General features: G+C 43.7%; 1 protein-coding gene across 38 annotated transcripts in view; it reads right to left on the bottom strand.

Moving 5' to 3' along the window:
• Vrk1 (VRK serine/threonine kinase 1) overlaps positions 1-13037 on the bottom strand; it is a 66674-nt gene that overhangs the window by 16522 nt on the left and 37115 nt on the right. For all 38 annotated transcript variants that reach the window (XM_087553904.1, XM_087553919.1, XM_087553914.1 and 35 more), the window contains 6 exon segments: positions 7785-7854; positions 6842-6929; positions 2844-2952; positions 2637-2729; positions 760-892; positions 87-207 (listed from right to left, as the gene is read on the bottom strand). In XM_087553904.1, coding sequence (XP_087410030.1) covers positions 87-207; positions 760-892; positions 2637-2729; positions 2844-2952; positions 6842-6929; positions 7785-7854 — 614 coding nt within the window.

Here is a 13037-nt window from a genome sequence, read left to right as displayed (position 1 = left end):
GTATGATTAAAATTCACAAAAAAATGTTTAAAAAAATCTTTTGTCCCATCACCACTCAACCCAAAACAATGTAAGTTGTTCCTTGCCTAATTTTGGACTGTCTGACATAGTTGGGGTCTTTCAAGTTATCCTCCCAAGGAAGACAGCCGCTGAGCCACTGGATCATGCAGTAACCAAGTATTTCCAAATCACCACGTCGAGATGGGGCTGCAAAGAGAACAGGAGAAAGCACAGTGAAAGAGCTTTCCAGAAAAACATCAAGATAGAGCAGTCCCCTCAGGTCAGAAACGTCCGCCTGCATATAATAAAAGCACTGAACAACGGGCTGAACGAAACGAATCTTTATCTCTAAGTCATAACTCACTTAAAACCCAAACTGCTAACTGAGGGTTTGAAACTGCTCCTACTGGTCTAGGAGGTAAAGTCTGAAGACATCTCACACACACCCAGTTGTCTTGGGGAGACACGAAGACACCGACAGACACTGTCAAAATGTCCTTATAAAAACAAAAGCCACACAGAAACTGGACACTAGAGAACAAAGCAGCACTGAGCTAAGCTGTAAGGCCAGAGGCATTCATTCATTCATTCATCCATCCATTCACAGGGCCCTCAGGTGCAGGAGCTGAACCCCCGCCCTCCTCCTCCACACCACTCTTCCAGTACTCTCTATCAGTCTGTGTGTTTACTTAGCATGGCTCTGCAGAAATTCAGACAGAAACATCAGCACTGTGGAGGCACACAGGCCACTGGACGTACCCACGCCATTGTGAGCATCGATGCTGGTGAACTCCAGTGTGCCGTCGTGGCACCTTTTGGGATCTTCCTTGTACTCTTTATGAACTCCATCTGGGCAGTACCGATAAGCAAGTCCATAGTCAACCAAATACACCTATAAATTTCCAAGCACCGATTAGAGACGAGAATCAATGCACGTGAATTACTAGAAAGTACCGAAATAAAATACACTTGCTTGGACGTAGGTTCACCTACTGGGGTCAACAGCAGCTCTCCAAACTGGCCAGATCTAAGCTGAGCACTGCACAAGTCCTGAGCCTCCCCGCCTGCTCCCGCAGTGCTGGGGACCACACCTAAAGCTTCACCCGAGCCAAGCAAGAGCTCTGTTGCGGCTGAGCCGTATCTCAGCAACTCTTACTTGGGAAAATCTTACTCTGTCTGCAGCACTAGAGGTCTAACAGGACCTTCCTCTACCTCTAAGCTAGTCCCAACCTTCCGCCCAAGCACTCTTTACTTTAATAAATGCTAAAGAACCACAAAGCTGCCGTGCCTGAATGTTAGCTCACTGTGCTTTCTCAGGCAAGCATGTGCGAAAGTAATTAATCCTGTCTCCTTGGAAAGGCTTACAGATGCTGTTTCTCTTACAGAGTCTAGAACAAAACTATCATAAAATGTAAATTTTCAAGACTCTCCACAAAGAAAAGGGTCATGAGTACTGTTAGTACACGATACAACAGCTGGCTTCTCCCCTTCATTCTTGTAGAATAGTCAAATGCCTATTTACTTCATAAAAGTGACTCAAGGACTATAATGACATTCAGAACTCTTAGATGAGATCTTTACCTGCATCTTAAATACTATATATTCAAGTCTTCCAGATTAAAGCTAACTTTAAAGAAAGACAGAACAATCGTGTGGGTACAGCCTGCTGCTCTGACTAGCATGCAACATTGAAACATGTGACTTCCATCTGACAGCCACACATCACCCCTGATTCTGTCCCAAGGCATGCACACATGTGCATGTGAACACAGAGGTGGAGAGAACATGTCTGAACAGTTGGAGAACTGCACGTAGCTGCTGTGTGAACAGAAGCTGCTCACATCAGTCAAGTGCAAACCAATAGGAGTCCATTTTTAATAGTACTCTGTAAGTCCTTCCTACTCCAGCTAAAGGGAGCTGTACTGCACAGGTCCAGGGCCGTGTTCAGGGAAACAGCTCCGATGGGCTGGCATCACAGAGGATGCCTCAGAGCACTCCAGCATAGCAGCCTTCTCCTGGTGCACTACACAGACCCCTCACACTCGCCATAGCTGAGAGCGCAAAAGCAAACACACTGTGGCAGAAAAGGAGGTGACCACAAGAAAGAAGACGTTAGCAGAAGGTGGTAACAGAGCCAAGGACAGAGAATGCTGACAGATCACTGTCCCGAGCCAAGCACTAAACTTCCTTTGTGCATAAGATCAAGAGGCAACACTAAGCAGCCTTTATTGTCACTAGTGACTGGGCTGACCCCACATTACAGACCAAGTTCTCCAAGTGACAGATGTGTATATCGATGGGTTTTTGAACATAGGAAATAATGAGGTGACAAAGGAGACCGGCAGATCTAACTCACTGGTGCACTTATAGTTTAGCTTCCACCCCAAACAGCTCTTTGAAATGCGGTTGTATCAAGCATTTCCAAATATTATGTAGGGCAAAACAGCCAACTTGATAGAGTGCCAGCAAACTGCAACAAAGATACAGAATGGCAACCGGATACGAGTGTCTGGACAAACATCCAGTATTGTTAGGGCATCTACTTCAAAGTAGCAGAGCTTGTGGGGTTCAGCCCAGAGTACCCCACTTGCTCTCAAGCAGCACGATTTACAACAGTAAAGACTGGTTCTAAGGACCTGGTCAGGGTTCTTGTAACTCAGAAGGAGGTTGGAGGCCTTGATGTCCCCATGCACATACTCGTGCTCGTGGATGTACTCCAGGATATCCAGCTGTGAAGAATGAATACACAGGGAGTTAGTGCAGTACCTAACGCGGCCAGCAGAGGACTGCGCTCCAGCGGAAACCAGCCCTTAACTGTATTCAAAGGAGCATAGCTCACATACAATTCTTAAGCTTAGCTGCAAGACAGTTTTCCGAGAAAACCTTTTGGCATTTGCTTCATATATTTTCTGAAGGTCACTCCCAAAGCGGTCCATTATCATAAACCTGTAACTGAAGACAAACAAGAAAAGTCAGTGAGGGAAATAACTAGGAACATGTACTTGCAATGAATAGTCCCCTTTCAGATTATGTCAAGTTAATGCTTAATAAGGCAGTATTATAGATTATAAACAAGGAGGAAAGGGGCGCAAACACACACTATAAAGAATCTCTCTCAACTACATAGAAATCTCAAGAATTCAGGGTGTTGCACCATCTTGCCCTGGACTCGGCTAGACAACATTGAACTTAAGACAGTGCTCACCCAGGACCGCACACTCACTACAAGGGAGCACCTCCACCTGCTTCTCACAGCTAACTGCTCTTTTCAAACAAGAGCTTCTGTCTCGTGACTGTGCCTCCATCATTAAGGCACATTTCAACAATAAATGTCTGTTAAGCCTAGGCTTAAACTACATTCCATCAAACTGTCCAAATGGTATTAAGCGATTACATATTAAACACTAAATGGTCAGTTCTGTAAAAGGAATACCCTACAAAAATGAAGATTTTTGGTTTTGCCATCACCCTACCATGTCACCTGGACCAGGTGACATTACTTCCTGGGACCATCATTTTTGGAGAAGTGAACCGAGAAGGCGGGTCTCATCCTTCCTAGGAATCTGAAGTCTAGGAGTACACAGAGATGCACCAGAGGACACTGCCCAGCTCCTCTGAGCTCCACCTTCACCGTCAACAGTTATCCAACTCCTAATGTGTCTATGTAAATCATTGAGACAGACAAAAGGACAAGTCCTCCCATGGGATGCTCATGCCACGGCAGCCAGGCTCATGATGACAGACTATAGTGAGCTTCCAAGGAAGGAGCAGCCAGCTAAAATGAAAGGACAGCATGGGAATAGAAAACATAGGGTCCTATCAATTTCTGAGCCAGGAGACTAGAGAGTCTGTCTATGTATCTTTTAATAATTAAGTTGGCAATGTTTTAACTGGTAAAGTTTATGTCAAAGTCACACTATCACGTAGAAGCAAAATAAATTCATTTGTGTTAAGATTCCCATAACCTGACCCGTCCAGCCATGTGTCTTCCCAACATCTTGGGTATGGCAAGTTGTGCAAGGCTAAGAGAGCAGAGCAGGATGCATACATTTGCTTTAACAAACAAGTTAACCTGTGTGATCACTACAATACTTTGACTAACACAGAACAGCCTGTGCCAAAGTCTGTGTCTTAGGGTTACTACACTACATCGAAACACCATGACCAAAGATCAAATCGTGGAAGAAAGGGTTTATTTGACTTACACTTCCATATCATTGCTCATCACCGAAGAAATGTCAGGACAGCAACTCAAACAGGGCAGGAACCTGGGGGCAGCAGCTGATGCATAGGCCATGGAGGGATGCTGCTTACTGGCCTGCTCTGATGGCTTCTTGCTCAGACTGCTGTCTTACAGGACTCAGGACCAGTAGCCCAGAGGTGGCACTACCCAAATGGACTGGGCCCTCCCACAATCATCACTAATTAAGAAAATGCTCTATGCCAGATCTTCTAGAGGCCTCCTCATTTCAGAGAACTGTGGTATGTGCCACACTGATAAAGATTCAGTCAGCACAGCCTGGAGGAGGACACAGTTTGCTTCAACACAGGAGCTACTAACCCAGAATACACGGGTCTGGGCTCTATGCACAGATCACCCTGTCACTAACTCTAAACGGCCCCTAAATGTTCCTTCCTCACCATCTCTAAATGATAAACAACTGATGGGCACAAACTGTTAGCACATTCCCTGAGAGAGCTCTGGGACTGAATAGTGAGTGAAGGCTACTCTGAAAATGTCTATCAGGTGAGGTCTTTGTTGCTTTCCTTCTAGGGACTTAGTTAAATGCTTCAAGTAATAGGGAAATACCAATCAGTTCAAACATTCCAAATGGAAACAGTATTTCTGTGATCCTCATACTGAACTATGAGCTATAAACTACCTATCTCTCCCATCACTCAAACCCAAGTTAAGGAAAATTAAGGCCACCAGCAGGGGACAAGGCTAGGAGAGGGATCCTCTTTCTGCTTCTTTCCTCCAGAAAGTCCTACGCAATCGTGTTTAGTACTTCAATCTAACACTTCATCCATGACCAGTCTGAGTCTCAAGCTCCACTGAGGAAGATCTGGCAAACGTGCATTTCGAGAAGGACTGGCATCAGTGACAATCACCAAGGCACACGCGGCACTTGCTCAGTTGTAGTCCCTCGCTCTTACTATGCTAAGGCTCCTGCCAGCAGTGCCCTCCGAATACAGCTATCCTTCTGCCCACTGCTTCTCTCTGGCTTCGATCATCTCACAGCACACTGTTCCAGTAAAACTACCTGTAACAAAATTATGTAAGAGTCCAGGGAACCCCAGACTCCCTGAAAGATGAATGGCTTTCCAGTAAATAAAACTGGCAGGCCTTCACAATGGCTATCTGTCATGGTTTGAATATGCTTGGCCCAGGGAGTGGCACTATTAGACAGGGTGGCCTTGTTGGAGGAAGTGTGTTACTGTGGAGTTTCGGGCTTTGAAACCCTCCTCCTAGTAGCCTGAGAGTCTTCAGTCTTCTGTTTATCTTCAGATGAAGATGCAGAACTCTCAGCTCCTCCCGAGCCAAGCCTGTCTGGGTGCTGCCCTGCTCCCACCATGATCATCATGGACTGAACCTCTGAACCTGTAAGCCAGCCCCAATTAAATGTTGTCCTTTATAAGAGCTGCCTTGGTCATGGTGTCTCTTTACTGCAATGAAAACCCTGACTAAGACACTGCCTCATTCTCAAGTCTAACACAGCACCAATCTGGCTTGGGCATTCCAACCTCTTCCATATAACAGTGCCTTTCACCAAGACACTGATATGACCACTTGGATTCTGTCAGCAGCAGGTTTAAATGTACGGGTCATAAAACTGTGATCGTGAAAATCTATGAGGAAGTCACACGGGACAATGACATAAAAGGTGCCTTCGTAGGAAAGGAAAACTCACAAGACAATGGCACCAATTTCTGATGCTGGGCACTGAGTCTGCATGTGAGGTCTAGAAAAGGAACAGTCCTCCAATAATATCAAAAGGAACACTAACTAAGAGTAACAGCACCGTGAAGGTTAACTGTCAAGACAGGCAGAGATGTGCCCAGTCATACAAATGAGGAGTAGGCGGAGGACTGAAAGGTCTGTGCCAGCCCAGGCTCCATAACTACTTGAGGTTAAATGTGGAAAGCAAGACCCTAGCTCAAATAAAAGCAATGTATGGAATCGGGCTTTTGATGACTGCCTAAGACGGCCGAATCACAGCCACAGCACAAACGCCATTCTCACTAGCAGACTAGCCTCCAGGTTCTAACTCAGCCTGGCCTTCAATCTCCTCCAAACTTTGCCCCATGAAGTTTAACTCATCCACTGAGATATTTAACAAGAGCAGGCTGCTAAGTGTTTTCTTAACTCTAATTCCTGAGACATCTAAGCAGAGAAGTCACTAAGTAAGCATCTAGCTTTTCCCTCATGGTTCAGAAATGCTATCTCTAAATGATTCTCACCTCTAACTACTAAAGCCCTCATAAAGAAGAACACCCTAGTTTCCATGGAAGATCAGGCATTCAAACTGAGATACAAGACAGGATCCTGAGGGCTCTTTTGCATAAACAACAGGAGATGCGGGGGAGAGGGGTGCCCTGCTCCTGTCCATGGGGTTCTAGTCACCTGGGGCTGCTCCACAGACGTGCACAGGTTAGACTGGCATTCCCATCTGACACCGCCCTCATACTGTGGTGTACGGAGAAGAGCAGAGCTAAGATCTTACTGTTCCCCTCCGCGGCCCTGCAGTCCAGAAGCACACCTACAGATACTGTGGGAGTCCGCAAAGTAACTCCTTACTAAACCAACTCAACAGCAAAGGCTCAAAATGGAGATTGTTACCTTTTTCCATTTTTATCATGTAGACCAGATCCCCAATACTTAGGAACACCAAGATACTTCAATTTATGTGTATGAATCCATTTCTGAACTAGAAGTTAAAAAAGAGTCCTGTGATTTCAACTGCTGTATGTAAACGGTCATTTCAGAACAAATTACTAAGAGCAGAACATACTTATAAAGGCAAAAATCCAACCTCTACTCATAAAACATGTTGCAAAGGACACAGGATAACCCACACAAAGTATAATTAAAAAGTTTACCAATCTGCAAAAATAGCACCGTGCCGTCGCCTATCTTGGAACTGCCCATCTATGAAACCATTTTTAAAGCAAAGCAATGGCACTGCCTCTCTTAAGCACGGAGCCAAGAAGAATGGCTTCCACCCCAAACTCCAGAAGTAGGAGGTTGGTTATCTCCTTTAGTGTTTACATCTCTCCCTCCCCTTTCAAGACTCAGGAGCAGAGGCGGGAGGGTCAGCTTCTGCTCCTTCCTGTGAGGAGTTGGGGCCTCAGATGAACACAGATGAGAGCAGCAGTCCAGCTCAGCAGCCTGAGGCTCAGGCCTCAGGATCTGTCAGAGTCCTCACCTCACACTTGTGAACTAGGCCTGCTCATGTATTTTAGGCCACATAGAATTGATTACTTCACATGCCAACAGACTATAGAGCAAATACATCAATACATCAGAATGACTCGGCAAGTACCATTGGAATAATGTTTCTGTATAAAGCAAATGAAAACAGACATAGGATGTAACATTTTAACCTCAGCTTTGTGAAATAAAGCCAGTAAACTGCTTATTTTAAAACGTTCAAACCTTTAACAAAACAATTTTTTTTTCTTTTCTTTTTTTCGGAGCTGGGGACCGAACCCAGGCGCTCTACCACTGAGCTAAATCCCCAACCCCTAACAAAACAATTTTAAACGCATTTATGATTTCTTACTTTGCTCTGGTTTAGCAGCCCTCTGGTAGAACTTTAATTCAGTGAAAAGAGGTCCATTGTCACTGGGTTCCTTAGAATACAAAAGTCAATTAAAATTATTGAATTATTTATACTGAGCTTTCAAAATGGTGTAAATCTAATTTTTCCTACAAATACAATGTAACTTTGATACTTAAATTTATAAACTATTAAAAGATTAAGTTCAACTCCTTAGAAATACTTAATATGTTCTCACAATAATTTTTCTTTCTCTTAAGCTCAACTTTCATAATTGATACATTATACAAAATCAGAAATACAGTTCAGTCTTTGCAGAAGTTTAAGGCAAATGTTTAAACTAATTTTCATCTTTATTAAGCAAAGGCCAGTGACCATGCTAAGTGTATCACCACTAAGAGGCTACAAGACAGTTCAGAGATGTAATAAAATCCCCATAGCTGACGCAGCCAATTAATAGTAGAATCAGTTCTGGGAAGCAGAGGGGCATGTGCATCGCAGAGTGAGACCGTAGTGCGCTTCTCTTTCTGACACTGAATCCTCTTTATCAGACCAACAACCTTAGGGCTTTTTTTTTTTAAGTCAAAAAGAAACTGGAGCTAAATAAATAACTCTTTTCCCCAACTTGACTAGACAATCCCTTCCCACTTCAAGGAATATTAACCATTTGAATTATTTGTAAAGAGGCAAACATTTATAAAAAAGATACACAACAAGCGATAACAGCCCTTAATGACTTTTATGTTGTTTAACAAATATGGGGAAGAAATCACTTATAATTGTGTTGGCTTTTTAAATAGTGAGTTTTGTGTGACTAGTTGATATAAAATAGTATTTACTTAATGTCTGATATTTTATGCTGGTTTAAAGGCAGTGATAACCTCAAATACAAATGCAAAGATTTCAAAACTAATCTGAGCAAACTATTTGGGGCAGAAGACCTGCATGGCTGGAGTGAAGGCTCAGAGCTCATCAGAACTGGCAAAGACCCGAGCTGTGAGGTGGCAGACACGGTATGTTCTCCACTCAGAGAGGTCTGCTCTAAACGCTGAAATTAATGTCCACTCACTTCTTCTTGAACCTCAACTACTACAGGAGTTGATTTTGGTCCTTTAAGTGTCAATTAAAACTTTATCACCTAGACAGTTCTATCAGCTCAGATGTCTAGGAATTCAAATGGCAGGCATCTCCAGGTAACGTGTTCACAGGACTCTGCTCATCTACAACCAAGCAGTCCCTAGCCACAAGAGAACACTTAAGCCACAGATGCCAACATTCGGATAGGAAAGCACCTGAGCAGACCACCACCCGTGTACAGCTCAGCCTCAGAAGAGTGGTGCTCAAGAGCTTAGCACGTCACCAAGCCCCACAGGATCAGATCCGTGCACACAAATGTGAATGCAGAGCCCTGGATCAATGTGCTATGCAAGAAACTCTCCCACACCCGGGGCTCCTTACCTAGAAGCAACAGACACCAGAAATGTAAGCAAATGCTTCAAGCCCATAAGCAAGCAAGTCACAGAAATCAGTGTAAAAAAAGAAGAAAGTGAAATTAAAGAAAAAGAATCTTGGTTAACTTTCAGAATGACTCATTAATAAAACTCCAGCTTAAAAGATGCTCTCCCAAGACCACTCCTGGCTTATTACCAACAGTATAAGATTTTTGATTTATTCAGTTTCAGCCTACATCATATCAACTTTAATTTTCAAGTTCCCTTCAAGCAATAATTTATTAAACTTATAATGTGAATTAACCATATAAATCAGGACACTCTAATGAAGGCTCCTGAGCACTTTCAGACATTTTTCTGTCCAATAGGCTTCCATTATGACAAAGTAAAGGAGCTACTTCTTGGTGCCGTGCTCCAGCTGAAGCGAGATATCTATGGAGAAAATACCTTAACTCAGAACTAAAATTGTATTAACATATTTCAAATCTAAAATACTTTGCCAACTCTATAATAGCCAAGATTTAGAAAAGAAATTGGGACTGACATTTTAACTAGAATATCACTAAACGTTTCCTTAAGACTTCTAAGTGTCAAAATGACGATGACAACAGGAAAAAAAATTAAAATGTGATATATTTCAATGGCACCATCCAAAAGCAACTGGCTGCCATTTAAAAATGAAGCTGTACAAAGTTTCTCCTTCTTACCAAAAAAAAAAAAAAAAAAAAAAAATCTGCATTGAAAATTAGAAACACTCATCACAACATCAGGCAGAGTCTTTCCCAGGAGGCTGTGAAATACAGACCCCGTCAGTTGTTCCCCAAGAAAAGGACCATCACACACCATCTCTTAAGTGGCATCAACTGGAAGACTGTCTTCAGGCTTCCAACGCTGCTCCCACGAAGGTGAGAAGGACTCAGAGAACTAATTTCTTTCTTACTGACTCTTAGGTTTGAGGGGAATTGAGAGTCAGAAAATTCTCTACTCATATTGTCCAAGTTATTTATTTACTATTTCTTCCTGGTTTGTGTGTGTGTGTGTGTGTGTGTGTATGCACGCATGTGTGTTTCTGTGTATGTGTATCTTTGTGTGTGTGTGTGTATGCATGTGTCTCTCTGTATATGAGTGTTTCTCTGTATGTACGCACATTCAGTGTGTCTATGTGTATGTATGTAGCTGTGTGTGTACTTGTGTGCCTGTGTGTGTATATGTGTGCCTGTGTGTGTGCATGTACTCTCATGCACAGCTCTGAAAGCGAACATAAGCTAACATCCTGGTGACACAGCAGTGCTGCCCCACAGCTGCTTGCATCAGTCAAGGATGAAGGCCCCCAACAGAAACAGAGACCACTCCTGTGTGAGAAGGAGTGAGTAGGAGATGCTGAGACATTTAATTTGTATGTGTGTGTTATGCTCATGCCAATGCCAAATGCAGGAGCCATGTGTATACATGCTATGTAGAGCATGTCAAAAGCAATGGAGCTTTTGAGGTGGAATCTCAGAGTACACTATTGGAAAGGATCTCAGAACGAAGCTACAGGACTACAGAGACACGACCTCACCTGTCACAGCTAAGGAGCTCCAGATTCCACTCTGCCTCTCAATCTGGATGCAAAGCAGCACCTGGCAGACTTATCAAAGACACCAACGGCCAGGCCCTACACAGGCTCATGACAACATGTGAGAACTAGGAAGCATTTCTTCACAGAGCCTCCCCATAAAGGACTTTCAAATACGCAGCTTCGAATCTTGCAGTTCTGTTACTCACACCCAGTCAGTCACTCATGGTCTGTGAAAACACGAACCAGCCAGGAGGCTTTGCACCCGTCTCCAGCACCACACGTAACAATCTTCATGTGTAGTCTGAATGGCAATTGTTCTGAGTTTAAGTCAGAAAAGGTGTGATGATGGTTCTGTGTGTTTATATTTGCTGTCTCCTTCACCTTTAAAGACTACAAAACTGTCAGAACAGAAACGACAGCCTGGTCCACTCCCAACAGAGGAAAGTAAACGGCATCAAAAGGATAAAAGTGAATGAACAGAGAAGCAGGAAGAGGGAGGGGAAAATTATACCTAAAAAAGTGTAACAAATAAAATAAGCGTGCGAGAACAGCGTAAGTCAAGGACATTTAAAACAAGGTCACTGTCCAGTAACTTAAAACCTACTTAGAGAAAATAAACACAAACATTCTAACTGACATTAGGAGAAAGGTATCAAAAGCAAAACTGTAATAAAGAGCAATTCAGTGATTGACACAGGAATTTAAAGGACCCAAAGACTTCAGCCACCAAGGGAGCAACAGCCGACTCTGGCTGGGGTCCCTCTGAGGGTTAGGCAGCTGCTCTTCCAGGACCACAAACACAGAAGAGCGACTGAAATATGAATCATGGGAAAGCGGGCACTCACCCGCCCTTCACAAAGAGAAGGATAAAGGACAGTGGAGATACAGAATACCAGACTAAGTCTGAAAACAGACATCCTTCAAACCTAGAAATTCAATGTGCTCTGTTAGAGTAACTGGAAATTCAGATCCAATGCATTTTCCTCCGTAAGGTAAGTGAAAAGGATGGGAGGTGAACACTTACAATGAGGTTCACAATTCTAAGACAAAGCATCAGTGATACAGAACAAACATGGTCGTCTAGTGCACTCCCTCCAAAACAGGCAAACGAGTATGGCAATTATGCAGGGCAGAGCAGAGGGGTCTGGGAGCCTGGACCGGTTTGACTCACATGATCATGAGTCAGAGGAGGCTTGCTTTCTTCTCACTGGAGTCCTTTGAAGATAACTGAGGAACTGATCTCCTCTCCGAACCCCCAGGTATCCTGTTTTCAGGTGTATAGAAGAAGGCATAGAATCTCCCCGCAATCCCAGACACAGGACTAGCATCACAGTAAAAACTCTAGCTCCTCTGACTTGGTGGCAACCACCCCTGTGGTTCAGAAGTCAAGTCAGAGCACAGTGCGAAAGAAAGCTCCACCCCAGAAGGACTGGAGACAAGGGACAGGCAGGAGACAGACACAGTGAGGGGATAGGCAGGAGACAGACATAGTGAAGGGACAGGCAGGAGACAGACACAGTGAGGGGATAGGCAGGAGAAAGACATAGTGAGGGGATAGGCAGGAGACAGACACAGTGAGGGGGATAGGCAGGAGACAGACACAGGCACTGAGAAGGAAGGGCAGAGCTGACTAAGGTTTCCCACTGCAGACACAGAAGCTCTAGCCTCACAAACTCCACCACGTCTCAAACCCTGCCTGCTGCGTTCTGGGAGATAAGATGGGAAGTGCTCACCCAGAGGTCCTTGGGTCCAGTGGAACACTACAGGGACCAAACGGCTAGTGCAACTGACAAGCAAGTCAGACTGGAAGAGTCTAATACAGAAAAACTTCTAGAAAAATTAAAGACCATGATGCTTTATGAATAAAACCACAAAATTCCTGCAAAAAATATGAGCAAAGCAGCTCCAGAATGGGTAAGGAGCCTACCTTAGCTTGCCTAAGTAGGGTGTGCACTACAGGCTCAGTTCAGTATCAGAGCCATATTAACTGAATAAAGGAGAAAAAGCTTGAGTCAGTCTGAAAGACATATTAAACCATTTAAAAATGAACAGGTAACCTATCGGCTAGTAGGAAATAGCTACAACACATATCTGAAAATAAGACCTATATAGAATAACTCTGCCTACTCAATTATAAAAAGCTACACAATCCAATTATTAAAAATAACCTTCTTAAGGAGAAAAGAATCAAGGGACTGAAGAAGCACTCATCACACAATACCACACATGGCAGACACACACAAG

This window comes from Rattus norvegicus, chromosome 6 (genome assembly GCF_021556685.1).
Source record: "Rattus norvegicus strain SHRSP/BbbUtx chromosome 6, alternate assembly SHRSP_T2T, whole genome shotgun sequence".
Classification (NCBI taxonomy): Eukaryota; Metazoa; Chordata; class Mammalia; order Rodentia; family Muridae; genus Rattus; species Rattus norvegicus.
Note: the sequence above shows the minus strand (reverse complement) of the source record. Positions and strands in the feature narration are given on the sequence as shown.